The following is a 21,479-nucleotide window of genomic DNA, read 5'->3' on the forward strand; positions in this document are numbered from 1 at the left end:
GTCAAAAAGACATACTCTTAGAGAAAAGCTGTCATCCAGGAAGTCAACATAACTGGTCACCACATTAGTTAAGAAGTAAATGTAAAGTATATACCTGTTATCTTTAAGACTGGGCTTTGGCTAGTAGAACAGTTTATGCGTGCTGACAACGATGCCCTCCCTCAGTCACAGTGCACTCCTGCTGCCTGATAGGAATTGTAGTCCCTGTGTCAAGAGTGGTTTTTTGACCCACTCCCTAATTATAACATTTCTCACCACTATGATATACAGCCTATATTTTAAGCAAGGCACATGCAAAATTTCATGAAAATTGGTATAGCTGTTTTTACATGATTAGCAAACAAACACACAGACATCCAAACAGCTTTTTATTATATGTTTATAGATGGTGCTGGATGTTACTCCTCTCCATACACAGAATTTGAGGAGTTGCTCAAGTTTGATTGAAACAGTACAACTGAAATTTCCAATGGTCAGATCATTCATGAATAAAACAAAAGATTTTAGGAGAGATAAGCAATGACCAAGCATAATACTGAAGCCAAAAATAAGCTGTTTGGGGAAAAGCTAAGGTAGAATTTAGAAAATATCAACTTTAAATACTCAGATAACACCCACTGCTCACGTGTGTCCTATTATACACAATGACATTAGTGAGTGCCAAAGATGAGCATATCTGAAAGCCAGACAGGGTGAATGGTTACACCACTGAAACCAACATGTAAGCTTGACGCTACTGAAAAAGGTGATGCAATACAAAATAAGATAAAAATAAGCCAATGCCAATACCGATATATTTTCAGGCCTTATATCAGCATACAATATACATTTTGTTCCATAGGTACAGATTGGATACCCTAATTTACTGATCAAACTGCCCTGGTGCTTAAATTTCTCCTCAGTCAGTTTGATTTTTTCCAATAAAGTATTATCAAAAAACTTTATAAATAATATTAAGTATTTAATTTGCTTTGTTGACAAAGAAAAATTAATCTATCTTTCTATAGATAATGTATCTTTCTAGTGCTGTCAAGAACATTAAATTGTAAATCAACAGATTTACCATACATAACAAAATAGCCTGAACACATTTTTTAAAAATGTAATGTTAAAAACGTTAAAAATGACATGCAGTGAATGTTAACTGTATTCCCCACCAGCATACATATAACAACTCTCCACAGTACATTACAAATGCAGTTGCTGACAAAATAAAATCTAATCGTAGCTCAATAAACAAATTTCTGTCTCCTTTCCGCAATCCTGCGGAGAAATCATTCATTTAGTGTGACATTGAGAAGATAACATGGTAACGGTTCATTACACCCAGGCGAACAAGAAAAGGAAGCTTGACAATCTGCAGTGTGATGTGGACATGGAGAAAGATCAAAGAGGCAGATAGCACTTTGGTGAATGAAGGTATGTTTACTTGTTATTATTTTATATAGTGCTTTCCTATACTGTACACTTTCCCAAAATGCGTTACATGTTTATTATACAATAACTAATGTATATAATTTGCCACTGGTATATATACAAGTGAATTGCTTGGCCCTAAAAGGAGTTGGGTAGCATGACTGCAAACAACAGGCCTAAGTGTAGTAGCACACAAAACCAAAAGTTGTTATGTGCTCCAGGACTACATTTGGCTAAGCAAAAACTTAAAAGTGAACTGCTTGGATTATATTAAAACATTTTGATATGAACAGCCCAATAAAGCTTGTCGTTCCTATTCACTTAATTTATCCTATGTCTGAAAGACCTAACTTGGCCTCACTATTTTGTAACTGTCTTTAGTTGTCTATGTGAATACACACTTTCTAACATTTGTGCAAAATTTATCCTGTTCCAAGTTTCCATTTGCGTCCCTGTGTTTTTCAAATCAAATCGATGGAGCCGAGGTCGCCGTCTGTGTGGAACTTGCAGTTTTTTTTCTAGGTTCTTCCACTTTTGTTCTGAATGCTAAGACACATGTTTGTTGAACTGGCTAAGCAAGGTGACGTGTGCTCTCATTCCCGATGGTGTCCTGTTCAATGTTCACTCCTGTGCTGCACTTAATGCCCTGGCTCCTCTAGGACCTCTAACGGAAAAAGCAAGAGACCACAGACAGCCACTGTAGATCATGCACACCAGTCCTACCAAATGGCTGCATATCACACGCCAATACCAGAAACCAACACACACCAGCCACCCTAATGCAGCTTTAACTGTATATGACAACTTTTAAAAGTGATTATTTTCAGAGTAGTGTTCAATAAAAATGAAATCTGCTAGGCACAAAAACAGCAATCATGCACTGTTTCCTATATGAGTTATCATTCCCCTTAAATTCACATATTTAATATTTCCAGTATTGAGGATGCCATCAATGCATGCAGGTGAACATACATGAATATGTGTTTGAAAAGAGTGGAGATGCCGTAGTTAAAGATACATTTTTGGATCTTTCCAATAAATCTAGTGTAGAAACTATACAAATAATAATAATATATAATAGAGCCCCATTTCACTATTATTTGTACATTTGTAAACACTCTTCGTGATGAATCCTCTCAAATCTTTGCATTAAAAGCAGGCAGACATCAAGTTATTGGTATTGCAGTGTTTGGCTACAAGACACCTTAAAGTTGACCAATAATTAAACCAAATGCATAGAAATTGGCACAAATAAGCCATAAAAAATAACAAGCCTGCTTCATTAGGATACAAGGTATGACTGTCACAGATAACCTTTTGTAAGGATTAAATACTTTTGTCTACCTTAGACAACATACTTATTCAAACTAACACAACACGTTAAACGTAACCATGTGAAACCATCCTGAAATTTAAGATGCACAAGCATCTTGACAGTTACAAAGCAGTGCATTCAGCAGTTCTATATGTAGCAATGTGTCTGAAATCAAAGATGGAGATTTCAGGGGGAGCACCACCATTATACTAAAACAACAGGAAACTTTACAGACAAAGCAACTTGGTACTACTCAATAGCAGTCTTGCTCTTTAAAGTAACATCTTGCATTATTATCAACTTGGCGTCATAACTAAAACAGCCAAAAAACGTGAGGGTTATTTTTTATATAACAAAAAAAAGAAATGATTAACATATGGCAAGCAACAAGCTATGCCTTATTACAGCAGACACATTCTCCTTTATCAAGGAGAAGCAGCTAAGCAATATGTATTTATTGGGCACTTAATCATTCAAACTGCAGAAAAAAAATCAAGCACATGTATAAAAAAAAAACTAAATTACAACCATAGTAATTTAAGCACAAAAGGCTAATGCCTATATAAAGCATTTCATAGAGAAAATCTAGCTTGAAACATTACCTGTTATGCACTCAACTAGCTAAATAAATGGGATTTAACCACACACAGTATTACAGTTATGACAAGCTAGAAGTAATCCAAAAATAGCAAAAATCAGCAAAACTAGAAAGGTGCTGCATAATATTGAAGAACTCGAAAAAGCAAGGACACAAATGAAAGACATTAGGACATTAAACAATTAATGGAGACAAAAGGGCACCTTCTTCATGAAAGAAAGGTGTCGGTCATTATGTGTTAATGTGGCCGAACAAAAATTATACCAATACATTTCTTAATAGTCAACATACAAGTATATGAAGTTTGAAATTAGAAGTTTGAAAATCATGCAGAACTTCAGTTCTTTGTATCTGATAGAGATATATTTATATATACACACACACACAGAGGCACAGATAAGAGCCTCCATCACACCTAATGTGAAAATCAAATTCAGGAGATAATAGATAAAATGATTAGTTCCCACATATTAGCTATATTATATACATAAAACCATTATTTATGAAGAGTGTATAGTGCACTCTCAAATGTGTGTCTTGTACACACAAAGACGTATTCATGCATACTTATATACATATAAAAAATGAGGTACTAAACTTGCAGTATATTACTTATGTAACACCGAGTGCACACATAGTGTATTCCAAAATGTGTATACATGTACAAATAAATATATTTAAATATATAATGTATATTATATGTATATTTTTTCTTCTATATATCCCACCCCATCCCATAGCCTGCTTAATCCTGAGTGGGGATGCAGGGGGCTGGAGTCTATTCCAGTAGCATAGGGTGCATGGTTGGATCAATTCCTAAAGAGGGCACCAGTCAATCATAGGGTGAAAACACGATCAAAACATGCACTAGGCCAATTTAGCAGTGCCAATGCACCTAACCTGCACCTGAAGAAAATGACACAAACACAGGGAGAACATGCAAACTTCATTCAGGAAGGACCCAAGATGTGAACCCTGGTCTTCTTACTGTAAGGCAGCAGAGCTACTGCTGCACTGGTGTGCCGCCTCTTCTATCTATCGATATGCATAGCAATACACCAAAAAAAGCCAAATTTTATATATATATATAATAAAAAAAATAAATGCTGAAGTACTAAATATGCCATATATTATTATTTACATATTATATAGAGTGCATACAGTGAATGCATATACACATGGACAAAGCATATATATACTGTACATATACAAACACATATTCATGCATTTTCTAAACTGCTTGTCCAAACACCCATAATATTGTAGACACATTTAAAGTTACCTATAAGTAAAACTGCATAGTGAAGGTTCTTATCGCACTCAAGCACATAAAAGAGATCCAAGAAACCTGCAGCTGAATAAATATTTAAGTCCATTAATGGCAGCAGGCAATCAAGACATATTCCGACAAGTGATTTCCTTTTAGATAACGAAAAAGAAAGTCCACATTTGCTGTATCTTTAACTGTCTACTCAATATAAAGTTGGCAAGAATGGAAGGTTGTACATTTTGTTAATAAACTGAACAAGATGACCGTTAATTAGCACCATTGACTTTACTTTTAGTACACCTCAGATAAGCCGGCGCGCAGTAGTACCTCGTCAATGTGAACCACCAAATAAGGTATTAATATATAACCACGACTTCACCCGACTGACTCAACGTTTCTTTACATTACGATTCAGGTAACGACCTCGATACGAACAGATTTACATTACTTGAAAGTGCAAGAAAAGATTTTGAAAGAAATGCATTTTGCCGTTAATGTGAATTTGATCCAAAGTCAAAACAGTGACAAGGGGCAATGAGTGAAGAACTGACAGTCTACACTTCTTAGTGTAAGATATATAACATGAGAAAGCTAACAAAAATTTAAGTGTATTGAAATCAGGGAGGTTGCTGAGGAGGAATTACTCCATTTGGCGGTCTAGGACCTTGGAAAGTTAACTGGGTGCGATCAAGGGACAAGCGGTTCCTTTCCAGTGGTCACTGTGGAAACATCGTGGGAACATAATAAGGAAGAATCAGCGTTCTGAAGTACAGGCAAACGGAGCGTGTGTGTCCCTAGATTGAGAGAAACACGCGAAACGAAATGCCTCGAGCAACAGGTTTATTACTGAACGGAAGTAGTCTCAGCCAGGTACAAATTCACCCTCTCCACTAAAAAAGGAGAACGCTCCACAATCAGGGACACAGAATCCTGAAATACAGGGACAGACTACGAGATCTTTTAACGTAAAGTAAGCTCCATTCAAATAAATCACGTAAGCAGCGATCACTGTTGGAACCACTTTTAGAAAATCAAATGAAAAGCAAGTTGTTTTGAATGAAGAGTGGGCACAAAAAGTACTGTATTGTAACACAAGTTACTCGTTCCACAAAAGCTGAACTTCCATGTGTCTCCTCCTCGCAGCCCGGCAACGAAATAAGATAACCGAAGAAAACATAACCCAGCTGGGCCAGAATATAGCATTAAAAGGTAAAAGACCATAGAATTACCTCGTCTCGGCCATTTCGCTCACATTGCCGTATCCGAGACACTTTAGTTTCCTTTGATTAGTTTGCTTTGTGGATGCGCTCTTAGTAGAAGTGTACTTCTCCACCCCGCTGAGTCAAACAGTCTCTCCTTGCGCGTCTCTCTCTCTCTCTCGGCCACTGACAGGATGTGTAATCCGATCTCGTTCTGCGCTGTCCCTCACTGGCGATTAGAGACCCACACGTCCACACTTTCCTGAATCTCCACCTTCCACCCCTCCCGCTGAAACACACAGCGACTCAGTGGATCCATCTACTGGAAAGCAGAAACTGTTTTCTGATGAGTCGGAAGCCTTAGTAACAACAAAAGAACACGAGTGTTTTTTGTGGTTATTTTACTCTGCTTATTTGTTTCCTGAACCACTTTTATAATGGATCAATCCCAGCAGCAAGGAACGAACCAAATCCAATTGGGGGTTCATTGCTAACATTTTTGCTTTGATGTAACCTACCGTCTCCAATTTGAATTGTATCATTGTTATGAAGGTACTATGTAAAATACATTATTTGCAATGAGTTACCTGATATTTTTTAATGGAAAGGCATTTAAAGTTCAGAATCCTATCGTACAATTTAACAGCTGAAGCACTCGCACAAAGTTTAAGGGACCTATATGGTCACTCAGCGATTCAGCATTAGGGGCTGAACTTGCAACATTGTGTTTTGTGGCTCACCATCTACACATTAGATCATACAGACCCAGAAGCTATAATGTACCTTGTAAGTGTTGAGGTGTCAGTCTCGTCATGCTTAATAACACTAACAGATTTATTAATGCTAAAGCTATGATCACCTTTAGTGAGCTGCTAGGTCATGGGCACGGTAGTTCATTCAAGCCCAGTTTATGAATGGCAGAGGTACTAAGAGTCCAGGGACAGCTGGCTTAGCACCAATAGTGACTATAAAAAGTATACTTTTCCTTTGGACGTGTTCACAATTTACACACCAAAGTTGTCTATGTTAATTCAGTTGCCAATTTTAAACTGGCTCAGAATAAGTGAGGGTTGGGTTTGGGGGTTCAGGAGCATTGTGATGGACTGGCACCCTAGCCAGATTTGGTTTCTGTCTTTCACCAAATGCACCAGGATAGGCTTTGACCCACAGTAACCCTTCATTGGATTTAACCAGGGTTCAGAATGTTATGTTTCCTAGTTTGTCATGTTGCAACATGAATTTTTTTTATTTCATAAATCAGCACAAAAGCTATGATGTCAGAGTGAAAAGAAAACTTACAAATTCTTTTAAATTATAAATATAAACAATATAACAATATAAACAGAAAATTACTCATTGCAGAAGTATTACTCCCTTTGCATGACTCACTGAAAAAGACCCAGCCAATTACCTTTGTAACAGTTACATAACCGGCTGAACTGAATCAACATTTAAAGTGTGACTTGAGTTCAAGCTTTTCCCTGAAAATCCCACCATTGGTAAATTCAACAAAATCTACACCATGAATGCAATTTAATTCAGGGTAAAGTTAGTGAAATGTACTCACCAGTGCGTTAATAAATTTATAAAGAACTGAGATCTCTCAAAGTCCAGTCAAGTCCCTTATAAAGAAATGGGCAAATATGCTGCAACCAGTTAAGCCGTGTAGAAAATAAGATAATCCAAAACCAAGCATTTGAGCAAGAACAGCAGTAATCAAAGAGGTATCAAGTGGCCCACTATGACACTAAAGGAGTTATTGTGTTTCATGTCTGGGATACCTACAAGGTAGATCTGATATTGTCAGCTTTCTTTTGTTCTGCATCTTTGTTGTCATTCTCCTTCAGCCAATGAAATTTAAGGTTAGCTACTGAAATTGCATAAAATTTGTGAAAGCACACAAAATCATCTGAGCATGAAGGCGGAAAAAAATGTTTTCAGTGAAATTACTTATTTAAACCATTAGAAAATGTTTTGAAGTGTCATATGTTTATGTGTACAGCTCTTGCTTTATGATGTCAAAGTCTTACTTTAAAGCTGATAGCTTCAATGTGAATGGATTTACTGGAACAACAACCTTCATTAGTTTTTAGGAACAGAAACCTGATGATGTCAGATCCACCATACAAGTTGACCCATTATCCAGCAACTTAATGAACCTAGGCTTCATGGGAAAGCAGGATAAGTGATAAAAGTTTAAATCAAATCCTATGTGCACTATGCCAGAAAGCAATTATGAAACATGAGAATACCTGGTGGTGGCACCAACAAGGCAAAGGGAATGCAGCAAAGAACTAGGCACATTATGGAGAAAAAGTAGCTGCAGTATGGAAGAGGCCAGGTATTTGTGAGAGGACTGATATTCCAGCATGAGAATAGATAGATAGATAGATAGATAGATAGATAGATAGATAGATAGATAGATAGATAGATAGATAGATAGATAGATAGATAGATAGATAGATAGATAGATAGATAGTGTGGCAGACGGCTGGGGGTGGCACCCAGCCGGGATGCCCAGGAAGACAGGAGGAGGGCTCATGCCTTCTCCAGACCACGAGAGGGTGACCGCCCTGGTTCCTTTAGGGGCCACGGTTACAGGGCTTGGAAGCCCAACCCTGTAGGGGCCCGTGGTCTCCGCCAGGGGGCGCCCCTATGCCTGAAGGACCCGGAACCCCAACACTTCCTCCACACCAGGAAGTACTGGGGGGAAGAAGATTGGGAGCACCCGCAGGGCTTCCGGGAATACAGCCGGCACTTCCGCCACACAGGGGAGTGTCTAGGGAGTGTCGGGGATCACCTGGAGCCCATCCGGGCACTTATAAAAGGGGCTGCCTCCCTGCAAAGGAGGACTGGAGTCGGGTGAGGAGTGGACAAGGTTTGTGTGCAGGAGAGTGGAGGCGGCTGAAGAGCAGGCAGAGACTGAGAGAGGCCTGGACTTTGGGGGAGTTTGGTGCTTGAGGCACTGGGTTGTGCACTTTATTGGACTGTAAATATGGCGAATAAACGTGTGGTGGACTTAAGAATGGTGTCCGTCTGTCTGTGTCCGGGCTACTTATCACAATAAATAGATAGATAGATAGATAGATAGATAGATAGATAGATAGATAGATAGATAGATAGATAGATAGATAGATAGATAGATAGATAGATCTATTTATGCATGGATGTATTTAATGATCTTCTGTAAAAAGCCTAGTTTCCCCCAGGGACATATTAAAGTTATCTATCACAGCAGCATGACTAAAAGGAAGAAAATTAAAAATGAAAGAAAACTTCTAACTTGACATCACAGTCCCAGTGAGGCATTATGAATAAATATTGCTCTTGCTATATTGGTGTTTCTTGACACACTTCTGCTGAATAATTTGTTGGCTGAAAGTCCTCCATGTTAGTGTCTCAGAGAGAGGATGTGCAGCATTGTTCATAATGACACTCAGTTTTATTTGAATTCTCTCCTTCTCTACAACCTGCAGGGGGTCCAGAGTGCATCCCATAAAATAATACGTCATTTTAATTAGCTTGTTGATTTGGTGGTTCTCTCTTGAATTAATGTTACCAGCCCAGTACACCACAGTGTAGAAAATTCCACTAGCCATCCCAAAGGTGTAGAAGATGTTTAGAATGTCACAACCCAAATTAAAGGAATGCAGTCTCCTAAGGAAAAAGAGCCTGCTCTGCCCTTTCTTAAATAGTTCCTTTGTGTTCTAAGACCAGTCCAGTCCGTCATTAATGTGGACCCCCAAGTACTTGTAGGAGTGCACCACCTCTATAGTTACTATCTGGATAGTGAATGGACATAGAATTTCTTTGGTGCAGTGAAAGTCAATAACCAGTTCCTTGGTTTTGCTAATGTTTAGTGGCAGACAGTTCTCTTTGCACCCAGAATCAAAGTTTTCCACTTCACTCCTATACTTTGCCTCATCCCCTTTATCAATACACATCATACGTGCAGAATCATCAGATAATATCTGCAAGTGACATGGGCTGGTGTTATATTCATAGTCCTAGGCATAGAGGGAGAAGAGAAAAGAAGACAGGACTGTCCCTTGTGTTGTTCCAGTGTTGGTCACATCTGTATCAGAACACAGTCCTTGAGTTTCACAAACTGCAGTTTTCCAGACAGATAGTCTGTTATCCAGGACATCAAAGGCTCCTCCACCAGCATATCTCTGAGTTTACCCTTTAACAGGGAAAGCTGGATGGTACTGAAGGCACTGCAGAAATCAAAAAACATAATCCTCACAGTGCTGCCAGCTTTGTCCAGGTGAGAATAAGCTTTGTGGAGCAGAGAAGTAATTGTATCCTTCACTTCAATCTTTGTCCAACAGGTAAATTGCAATGGGTCCAGGTTAGTCCAAAGCAAGAGAACTCATACAGTCCAGGACCATAAAGGACTTCATGATATGAGACGCAAGTGCCACTGGTCTGTAGTCATTAGTTGAAGAAGCACCTGCCTTCCTTGGAACAGGAACAATGCAGGATTTTTTCCACATTAGCAGCACTTTCTGGAGCTTCAGGGACAGACTGAACAGGTGAGAAAGAACACCACAAAGTTGGTCAGCACAGGCCTTAAGTACTCAAGAAGTGACTCCATCTGGTCCCACAGCTTTTCCTGTGTGTATCTTCCTCAGATGTCTCCTTACTTGGTCTTCAGTTATGGACAGCCCACACTTATGGTTAGAGGTGGACTTGTCACTCAACGTTCTTGTTGATGTGGTAGGAGTTGTTGATGTAGTAGGGATGGTGTGGGCAGACTGGTCATTGAAAGAAGGTGGCAGTGGAAGGGAAAATCTATTAAAAAAATTGGTTGAGGGCGTTAACTTTGTCCACATCCCTTTAACATAAGTTAAATGACCCACTGGAGGGTTTAGAAACCAAAAACCAATTACATCCAGATCATGGTATAAATGAGAATATGTGGCAGCCTAAAGTTACTTTTTACCAATGGTCCCCATTTAACATGATGGAACTAGGATGATTTTTTGAAGAAGAATGGGTTAAGAGTATGCTGTCCACATGAGCAAAGATGGAGTATAGTCTAAAAGACTCCTGGCTGTAATGTCCGTCAAAGGCAATGCTGTTGAGTATTGACTCAAAAGATGTGAATGCTAAAGGAATCAACCATTTTCTGTCTTCAATTAATAATTTAAAGCTTCTGTAGACTTTACAAATGAAAAAGGTCCAGACTGTAACATATATAATATACAATTTTTGGTAAAGGTTCACTTAAAACTACGATTACTTTTCAGTCATCAAGATCTAGTGAAGAGCTCTCAAGCTCAGCTCCTGAAGAGACACTGTGGCTGCTGGGTTTCACTCTCAATTAATTTTTAATTACATTAGAAAAACACATTTATATTATTGATTCCAGATTCAGAATGTTTTAGAAAATATTTTTTGAAACTATGTGATGAATACAAAAGGTGCAGAGGGGAAACAAGTTACCATAGTTGATTAGTTAATTTCCCCTTGGAATGATATACAGTACCTGTCTAGTTAAGGAAAATGTAATTGTTTTGAAACTGATAAATGTTATCATCAGTTAAAAAGAAAGAAAACAAACAGGATTTTTTTTGGAACAGTTATCCACCTTAATAAAAGATTAAGTGTCTGTGTGTTTGTACTGTATGTGTGTCTGTCTGGTTGCTACGCCTCTAGGTTCTGATTTTGAGACCCTGATCTAATACAATCTTTTGTTCACAGCATAACTACAAATACTTTCAGTGACAAATGCTGCTTCATTAAAGTCACAAAATTACATAATAGCTGCTTTTCCTGATACATTCAAAAAATTACTATGAGATTGTCTTAGCCCACGTCTACCAAGGGACTTTAGTAGGCGCCTACTACATAGAGCATTAAGTGACACCAATGCAAATCAAAGCTCTCTTATGTACTGTCACTCATTCACAGGAAAAAAATCCAATCTGACTCATCTGTATCATACATGATGGTGGTAACATGTGCGTTCTTACCCTAACTATTAGCCTGTTTATTTGCAGCCGCACCAATAACCCAGCAACAGGGGATGCACAAACCAGTGTGTTTCTTCGTGCTGGTCCCAAGCCCGGATAAATGGGGAGGATTACGTCAGGAAGGGCATACAGTGTAAAATTTTGCCAAATCAATATGCGGACAACAATACAAATTTCCATACTGGATCGATCGAGCCCCGGGTTAACAACGACTGCCACCAGTACTGTTAGCCAGCAGGGTGCTGGTGGAAATTGGGCTACTGTTGGCTGAAGAAGAAGAAGGAGAAGAAGAGAGGGGAGACGTGTCCGGAGGCAGGAGGAGAGGAGGAGAGGAGGAAAGTAAAGAGAGTGGAATTGAGGGTAGGAACTTTGAATGTTGGCAGTGAGAGAGGACATGCAGGTGATGGGTGCAACAGAACAAAATGCAGAGGACAGAAAGATATGGAAGAAGATGATCCGCTGTGGCAGCCCCTAACGGAAGCAGCCGAAAGAAGAAGAACATGTGCAGCAGCACCAATCTGGACTCACTTGTCCTTGTGTGGGAATGTATTTAGCTTCCCTTTTTTTTGCTTGAGACCTGAGAACAACTCATTATGGCTCCTCCTAATTACATTCATTCTTTTCTCAGCCAAGATGACTCATTCTCCAAAGCCTCACCTTGCGCCCTGATTGCTTTTCTTCATTTTGAATAGATTGTATCCTTCTTAGGCTCTCAGTACATTTCTTTATATGTATTGTTCATTTCTGAGTTGCAATGAACCACTACATATTTGTGGTGTACAAAAGATTACTATTTAATGCAACACATTTTGCACTAAGCTTTATGTATAATCCTTCACAATGTGCTATAGCTTCAAGTATGATGTCATATAGATCCTTTCAGACTGTGAGTGGTGATAAATCTTGCAATACATTATTAGTACTAGAAAAAAAGATAAAGCTTAAATATACATTGATGTACAAAAATATTGCATGTCTAGCCCTTCTGTATGCAGAATGTATCTGTTAAATGCCATTGTGTTTTTGTTACAGCTTTATTGGAAACACTTGAATACTGTAAAGGTAGTACAAATGCTTCAGGCATGACAGGTAGGGTGAGGAAATTTACAAAATGAAGAACTAAACGGGACCATGAAAAAGTTCATAAGTGTTAAAGTAAAAATATTTTCCCCTTGATAAGAAATAAACTGCTTGCAAATATAAATGGAGCAGGATGGCGGTTACCTGACCCATTCACTGTCTGTGTGGAACCTGCACTGTAATTTCATCATTTTATTAGTCAACTCTAAATTGTCCCGGTATTGGTGTGTAAGTATGAGTGTGCCATGAAATGGACTGGTGCCTCATCTAAAGCTTGGCTCCTTGTCTTGTGCCCAGCACTTCTGGCATAAGGCTGAAACATCCCCCTGTACTTTACCAACAGAAATTAACTAGGCTAATACTGTAGAACAATTTAAAAAACTGCTAAAACCCTATTATTTTAAAATGGCTTTTTTGTAGCTACATTTTAGTTGTATCCTTGTTAGTTTTTATGGGCATTGACTTATCATTTTCCTCTGGGTTCTGTAATTCCCTACTAATCTGTACTCTTCTCTGCTGTCTTTTCTGGTTCTTCTGTAGTGGTGATCTGCGTCACCACCAACTGATCAAGGTACCATGCTGCCCCCTGTGTTTATGGATTAAATAGCGGGTGTCCCAGGTGTCCACATGGCCACCATTATCTTCAATTTCTTCTGTGTGAAGCCTGCAAATCATAAGGACTGATTTAGAATATCTATGTTAGAAGGACCAGTGCGGAATGGGTGGTCTTTTGGCCTTGGAACCCCTGCCTAACTGGAGTTTGTTTTTTTTCTGTCCTCCTGGCCACTCAACCATACCTTTTTCTTTGTTACATACTTTATAATATTATTGCCTAATCTTGTTTGTTTGTTTTATATTAGCTTCCTTTTATTTTATTTTGTAAAGCACTTTGAGCTACAGTATTTGTATGAAAACGTGCTACATAAATAAATATTGTTTTTGTTGTTGTTACCCTGAGTTCAGAATAAAGATGGATGGATGGAAATTGTTAATGGAACTTTATGGCAACCAGTTTTCATAACTCTTTAGCTCAACATTCAAATCCTATTTGATCTTCTTGTTTAATCTGTGCTATGTGTAATTTCCTCCTTCTGCTGTATACTTGGCCAGTTGACTGTTATGTAAGTCAACATGTGTGCATTTATAGCCTTGCCTGAATCATTATGCATTATAATATTGTAATTTTAAGTGTGTTTTAATAAACACTCGTATTTAAAAAGGTTGATTAATTAAACCCTATTGTAAATAAAAAAAAATATTAAAACATACAGTACCTAGCATGAATATATTAAATTAGATCTCCTGGGCAGCAATTACATTTTAAAACCTACTTAATCTTAAATCTCATGTTACTCAATTTAAAAAAAATAATCTGTTTAAGATGTACAGAGTTTTTTGTGAAAAACATTTCTCAGCAACCCAGGGGCCAGAAAACCTGTAAGACTGGAATTAACTCATATAAGATCATTTATTTGTGAAAAAAGAAAATCTACACACTATCTAAAATGGGAATGGCAGACAGAAAAAAACAAAGGAAGTTAACAATCCTAAAGTATGAATTCATTTTAAATAGCTAAAAAGTCTGCCAAAACGAAAATACATACAGCTTACTGTATAAAGTTAGAGTGAAAGAGCATTGATGTCAAAGTATTGCAGCTCTCTAAGAAGTAACAACACAGAACATAGTGTCTGAGCATCTGATAAAGAGAAAAAGGTTCCTCATAGTCTTACTTGATAGTAGTTAAAGACCATTACTTAACAAAAATGGCCACTGTACTGTCCAACGTATTGTGCATAAAGTAGTCTGATCTCATTCCATTTGTATTCTTTGTTTTAGACAGCACATTTTATTGGAAACATATACAAAAACTAGCAAGCCCAAAATATTCTTACTTCTTTCTGTTCATACAACAAAAAGAGATTTAGAATAAATTACATTTGAGCCAACATGCTTGGCTAGGAAAAGGAAGAAAATTGATTAATGTGGAGAAATCAAATAAAGAAAGGCTAGGTTTAATTACTTAGTTGATAAGTATTGTTAAACGTTACTGCATAAAAACAGCCTTTAGTTCTTCAGACCCCAAATCCTACAATGATGTATATAAAAATGTTTGGGGGACCCCATTGGTCTTGGCATATCAATCAAAAATGAACACTCAATGCATTAGTATATAGTATGAGTCTAAAAAGCTGTTCATAATAGTTTTTAATAATCATGACAAACATTGTGATTGGTTATTACTATATCTTTCCTGTTCTTTTTGTTTATGATATCCTGGCATTACTGCCGCTCCTCAAGATAACCCTTGGAATGAAACCTGAGAAAGTTATGAAGATTAAGATCAGCAATAGTAGCCCAAACCTCAGATCTTTTCATTTGTTCTATAATATCAGGGACACCAGCCTTGTGATTTACTTGATGTGAGCTTAGTTAAACATCTATCTATCTATCTATCTATCTATCTATCTATCTATCTATCTATCTATCTATCTATCTATCTATCTATCTATCTATCTATCTATCTATCTATCTATCTATCTATCTATCTATCTATCTATCTATCTATCTATCTATCTATCTATCTATCTATCACATTCTGTGTTTACACCGGTCTTATTTTTAGTTGTAATACAGTATTTATAGATAAGTGGAAAATGGTGTGGCAGGATAGCCCAGGGTTAAAACAAAGAATATGTAGTGGAACATTATAGAGTTGCAAACACAAACGCCTGCCAGATCTGCATTTGGCTAGTAGAACTGAGTTTCAGTCATCACTGCAGGTGATCTCAGTATAGGTTTGCTGATATTTATTGTTTCACACAAAAGACAATCTCGGCTAACTTTTTAAATGATCTGATTTAAATGATTTGATTTCATGTGGGTTTTTATATTGGCATAGTTGGTGGAGGTGCCCATTCTGTCTAGAGTGGCTTGTATTTTAAACCTTTTTTTTTTGCTGGTTTTATGAGAACTCGTTTTATGTTACAAAGAGATGACTGGAGCAATACCCAAATGCAATTTGCAGCCTTAAGAGACCTTGTTTTTTTCTCCTTTTTTTTGAAAGGAAATGCCTGTTTAATCTAATTGAAAATCTCTAAGGCTGTGATCTCTAGTGTTGTGGCATCCACCCTTTTCCAAAGATAATTTAACACTGCATTTTCTTTACTGGGAAAAGAAAAAAATATTCTAGCTTACTTATCTAGGAGAAAAATCAGTATAAAGAAATGTTAAACATATCTTTTTATTTGTAATGGGCAGTTAATTATGTATTTAGCAGTTTTAAGAAATACATTATACAGTACATTTTCAACTAGCTGATGTTTTGGGAGCTTTCATGTGCACTTGGATTTATTTGCTTTTCTCCTGGGGTCTCTGCATTTTTACTATGCTGTCCAAAACCAAATAATTATTCAAAGAATAAACAAGTGGTGTACATAACCACCACAGTGAAGTCATTCATATTACTAATCTCAAAATGGCAAGTATAGATTTGGCTTTAAAAAGGTAGAATCAGAAACATATGTATCATGTATTAATGGTGAAATAAGGTAATTCAGCAATGCCCTATTTTAAAATTATTGAAAAAGTAGCAGTTTTATATGGATATGAAGATCATTCTACCTGCATATACAGAGTGATTCCCACAAAATGCTCACTAAACATTTAGTGCATGAAAAGAAGTAGAAAGCTGAATTAATCAGATAAAAAAGTACTGGTACTTACTGAAAACTGAGTTTGTTCTGTTAGAAGAGCACCATATGGCAGCACCCAGTTTAAGCCCCAAAACCAACTCTAGATGTGATGCTAGTCCAAGACAGGGCACACTTACTCACTTATAAAGGAACAGTCTTCCATGAACTTAACACGCTTGATTTGGGGATGTGTGAGAAAAATAGATTACCACAGGAAGAATGTGCATCCTGCTTTTGGTGATGGAGATGATGACCATGCTGTTAACCAATCTCAGCAGAGTCAGCCATTGCAGCCTGTACTGATCTAAACCTCATAATCATAAATGAGTGACTTGCCTTTTGTAGCTAACACACTTGGATAGTTAAGTGGAAGCAGGATGTTCACAAAATAGAAACACAGTTCTATCTGGAGTAAATGCAATCACTATTTTCCTTGTTTAAGAACTGAATTCATAATAAATCAGTCACAAGAAGAGGTTCTGATGTCACAATGCATCTACAAGTATTTATTTTACACAGGCTATCAAGTGCTTCATGAATTCGATTATTTACTGTAGTTAATGGCACATATATCATCTCCATCAGTCACAAACAGCCTTTTACTGAGATCAGCCCAAGAACATTCAATGAATATCATATTAACTGCAGATGATATATGAAACATATGACTCATTCTCATAGGATGAGGTAAATCCTTAGGTTATAATTATGACTGGAATTCAGACTAGAGGCCACTGAGCCAATAGAAGATAATAATTGATTACCTCCAATCAAAGGCAAAAAAAAAATTCTGATTATGATCATGTTGTGATGTGAAATTTTGCATGCAAGATGATAAATATTTTGTATGTCTTTATTTGTAACTTAGACTTAGAATGTAATATTAGTGTTACATTAGTGAGAAACATTCATATTCCCCCACCCGGACTAAGTCAGGAAAGTGAATTTTATGATAAGGTTGGGGGGGAAGTGCCTCAAACAAGTTTGGTAAGTGTTTCTCTGCAGGATTCTCAGTCAACCCCCACACAAAGCCAGGCTGCCTAACTGCCAAGCTTTACCTTAACATATGGTTTTGGGGGATGGCAGGTGTTAAGATGTTCTATTCCCCCATTGGTCTGAAGTATGGCTGTTTGGAATTGGCTTGTATCAGAAGCCTCTAAGTTCCATGACGTCCTATTGGCTGTAGGGGTTGGACAGAAAACCTATAAATTTGCTCACTTCCTCACTCTCTCTTTCTCTTACCAAACTGATGAATGACCATCTCACACACCATGAACTGAAAAGGACAACACAATGACGAGGACAGCTTGGCAGCCATATTGAGACAGGCATGCGGCCTGTTCTAAAGAAAGCTGACCACCAATGATGCCTTAACTAGACACATTTTAAATAACTAACAAGTCTGTGTGCTGCCGGAAACTACACATCACCATTTATCAGGTTGTATGGTTGCCAATATTCAAATGTACTTTGCATATTGTTATTATTTATGAATATTATCAATAATACATTGTTTAAATTGTAACTTAACTCCTGCTTGTCTTTTATTATACCTAATTGCCTGAGGTTATAGATGTAGAAGGGAAGGTGGGGAGAAGTTATATGGTACAGTACCTTATAAACAGTGGTGAGTCTGGGAGATTTGAGGCATTCTGACAAAGGCTACATATTAATAATACAAAAGGTGAAAGTAGAGTAAAATTATACTCTACCAAGACAAAACGGACCATTATGAAAATATATCATTCAGAATGGTCTTGTTATTTGAATGCTATCATTGCAGCAATTGGAAGACATTTTCATTCTTGGAATCACCAAGCCATCTATTTTCAGACCCACTTTACTGTAGCAATTCTTTATGTGACTGAATATGCAACTGCATAAAGTACTCTGCACCTTTACTTGGTATAATGGTTTATTGGCAAACAAACAGCTCATTCATTTAACACCAAAAATGTGCAAATGCACACACAGAAAAAATATCAGTTATTTGTATCTAAATATTATGATGTCTTTAACAATAGCTCATATCACAAGATGAAGAAAAACACACAAAGAATAAATATCCATTCTTTTTTTTTTTAACTGGATTTTTCCAAGCTGGAAAAGCCTGTGCTGGCAGCAATACGATACCAGGTAGGTATCAATCCTGGGTGTGTGCCACTTCCTAGCAGGGTGCACTCATGTATATTATGGGCATACATGTATTTAGAGGCAGCAATTGTGGTAATATCATATTGTTAGACAGTGGGAGGAAATCTAATCTGAAAGTTATAATTACACAAGGAAGACAGGCCCACTCCTCACTGAGGACAAGCTAAGTGCTGTGAGTCAGGAATGCCACCCACCGTGCCACTCTTGAACACATCTATTGCATTAGACATTAAGCTAAACAGAAAGATAGCTCTGCTTGAGATCAGATGTGATATTTGAAAACAGGTGAAAACAAACCAAAACAAGGAAATGGGCATGATGGACAAACATGATTCAAAAGTAATCGGAGAAACAGCCCATGTCTGAAATTTACTGTGTTTAAAAGACAATAAAAATAGACACCTGTAGTTTCATTCAGTATAAAAAAGGTAAACATTATAACAATTCAGTTTATATAGCACCTTACCTAAAGGATATTAAAGAATAATATTCCAGAAGGTCAGTATTGTCCTCAGAAACACTCCAGGGAGAAATCTGAACGTGTAACCTCTTAGCCTTTGGAGACACACCACCTCCTGCTGTTCACGGAGTCTAGAATCAGAGGTGCCAGGTTTGTTCAAATGAAACAAACACATGGAGAGAGACAAGTGTTTGCTACGTGTTTTGATACAATGATGTGAATCACCCAAATATGGGTGGTGAGGCAGAAGCGTGCGATTAGTTAGACCCAGCAAGATCGATAGGTTTTTGTGCTTTGTTTTCTGGAATATTTTTGTTACTTTCCTGTATTAATTCTTTCTTCCCTAGTCTATAAACATGCTGTTATTGTGTGTCTCTTAAAATACCCGATGTGAGTGCGTACTTACATTTGCATGGATCCTTCAATAGATCTGTCTTGGGTGATACACCAGTCTAGTGGTACAGTGTTAACATAATACTTATGCTCTTTAAGATTTAGATAAAATGAAAAGATGGATGAATCTTGTTTTTTGCATAAGACTGCAGACAAGCTCTGATGGGACAGGCATATAGTCAGTTAAAACTGTTTCATGCTGATTAGCATCCATTTGTCAATTTTCTAACCCACTTATCTGACTTACAGTTTTGGAGAGCAGATATGTGGCCACAGGGTGGAACCAACCTCATAGTACACATAAACATACACACAGACACACACAGACACACACACACACACACACACACACACAAAATTTAGATCTAGAGCAATTTGGAACTAACAATGAGCCTCCTAGGTCTTTAGGATATGGAAGGAAAACTGAAGTATCCTCAGAAAAATGAACCCCAGGCCCTTGTTAACTACGACCCTCACAATCAAAACCTACTTCTTCTGAAATGTTGTACTAATTAAAATGTAAAACAATTATGTGATAGTTTTTAGTGAGGTCACATCTCAAAAAACCTTAAATGGAACTAAAGAAGCAATTACTATATATATCATAGATTTGACATTTTGCTATTGCATTGGCCACTCTGAAACTTTCAGGAAAAATAAAATGGCTTTCCTGAAAGAAAAATCATACTTAAAATCATTATGGCTAGGCCAAAGCTTATTCACTATCCCAAAGCTTATGACATAACATAAACAAAGAACTCACTTGTTTACATGCTAAAATCTCTTCTTTGTTGCTTTGCCAGTATTTAGTATTTGTCTTCCATATATCAAAATGATGCTGTCTGGCAATTTCTTCTGTGTTATATTTGGAATCCTCCACTGAGTGCTGAACTTTTAACTGGAAAGATGTAGACTGCTTTATCTGCTACAAGAGATCCTGTACCACCACCTGGTGGCACATTGTTGACATTACAGCTAAATGACAGTAGATCTGTTAGAAAACAGATATTGTAAGACTGAACAACTTATCAGTTGCTTTAATAGATTTTGTCTGGTAAAATATTGCAATAGCATCTATTTAATATTTTCAAATAAAATGTCTTTGAAAAGAATTTAAACAAGATGTCATTATAGTTAGAATATGTTGATTTGATGTCCTTTAGTTTAAAATAGTCAATGAATTAACTTGGCATTTTTTATTTTACAAGGGCGGCAAATTTCAAACACTCATGGAGTAGAGTTAACAATAGTTATCAAGCAGTAAACAGAAGGTTAGTTAGGAATGCAATGTAACTTTGTCCATGTGTCAGACACTCGCACATGCTACATGCTTTGCTAAAGTGCAGCTAAGTGCAGCATCTGTAGAGCAGCAGAGCATAGTGGATGAGAGGCAGGACCATGCAGCTTCAGGAGTATCAGCACAGTGCTGTACAGGGCATGCTCTTATGTCACTGAATATGACCCTCATTCATTGGTCAAGAGTCATCTCTTTGAACATACTTCCTTTTGTATACAGTACTACTTGTTACAAAATGGAGTCTCACACATGACAAAAGGGGAGTGAGGTCTCCAAAGAGACCATAAAGCCAGGCCAGGACATTAAAGGCCTGTCTAGAATTGACTCATCCAGTCCAGCTTACTCGTTTTAACTACCACCTGGAGGCTCTGGCCTGACTAGGCCCCAAAAATGGGTCATCAAGGATTACTTCCAGTATCACTGAAATTTAACAGAAAGATATAAAAATCTAAAAAAATATAATTCAATAAAGCACATAAATCCAAGTGAATACATAGCACTACTCTGATTTTCCAGAATTGTTTATTTATCAATATTTAGCAAAAAATACATACGGTTTGTACTGTATGTTGTGAGCATGTAACTAGTATAAGTGCCATAAGGGATAGACAGGCATCCGGTAGTGG

At 37.4% G+C, this 21,479-nt stretch overlaps 3 protein-coding genes across 4 annotated transcripts in view; 2 read left to right on the top strand and 1 right to left on the bottom strand.

The window, feature by feature from the left end:
* arhgap46b (Rho GTPase activating protein 46b) overlaps window positions 1-6,163 on the bottom strand; it is a 175,395-nt gene extending 169,232 nt beyond the window's left edge. The window contains exon 1 of the mRNA XM_051932915.1: window positions 5,829-6,163. Within this exon, the coding sequence (XP_051788875.1) occupies window positions 5,829-5,842 (14 nt within the window). The 5' untranslated portion in view covers window positions 5,843-6,163. The remainder of the gene's footprint in view (window positions 1-5,828) is intronic.
* The window catches only part of ndrg3b (ndrg family member 3b), a 1,230,027-nt gene that overhangs the window by 501,776 nt on the left and 706,772 nt on the right, over window positions 1-21,479 (top strand). The gene's annotated exons all lie outside the window — the stretch shown is intronic.
* id1 (inhibitor of DNA binding 1, HLH protein) overlaps window positions 1-21,479 on the top strand; it is a 739,503-nt gene that overhangs the window by 413,782 nt on the left and 304,242 nt on the right. The window contains exon 1 of one of the 2 annotated variants that reach the window (XM_051932935.1): window positions 15,642-15,652. The exons of the other annotated variant lie outside the window; for it this stretch is intronic. The gene's annotated coding sequence lies outside the window, so the exon portion shown is untranslated. Of the gene's footprint in view, window positions 1-15,641; window positions 15,653-21,479 lie in introns of those variants that run through there. 2 annotated transcript variants of the gene reach the window in all.

Source organism: Erpetoichthys calabaricus, chromosome 10, assembly GCF_900747795.2.
Source record: "Erpetoichthys calabaricus chromosome 10, fErpCal1.3, whole genome shotgun sequence".
Classification (NCBI taxonomy): domain Eukaryota; kingdom Metazoa; phylum Chordata; class Cladistia; order Polypteriformes; family Polypteridae; genus Erpetoichthys; species Erpetoichthys calabaricus.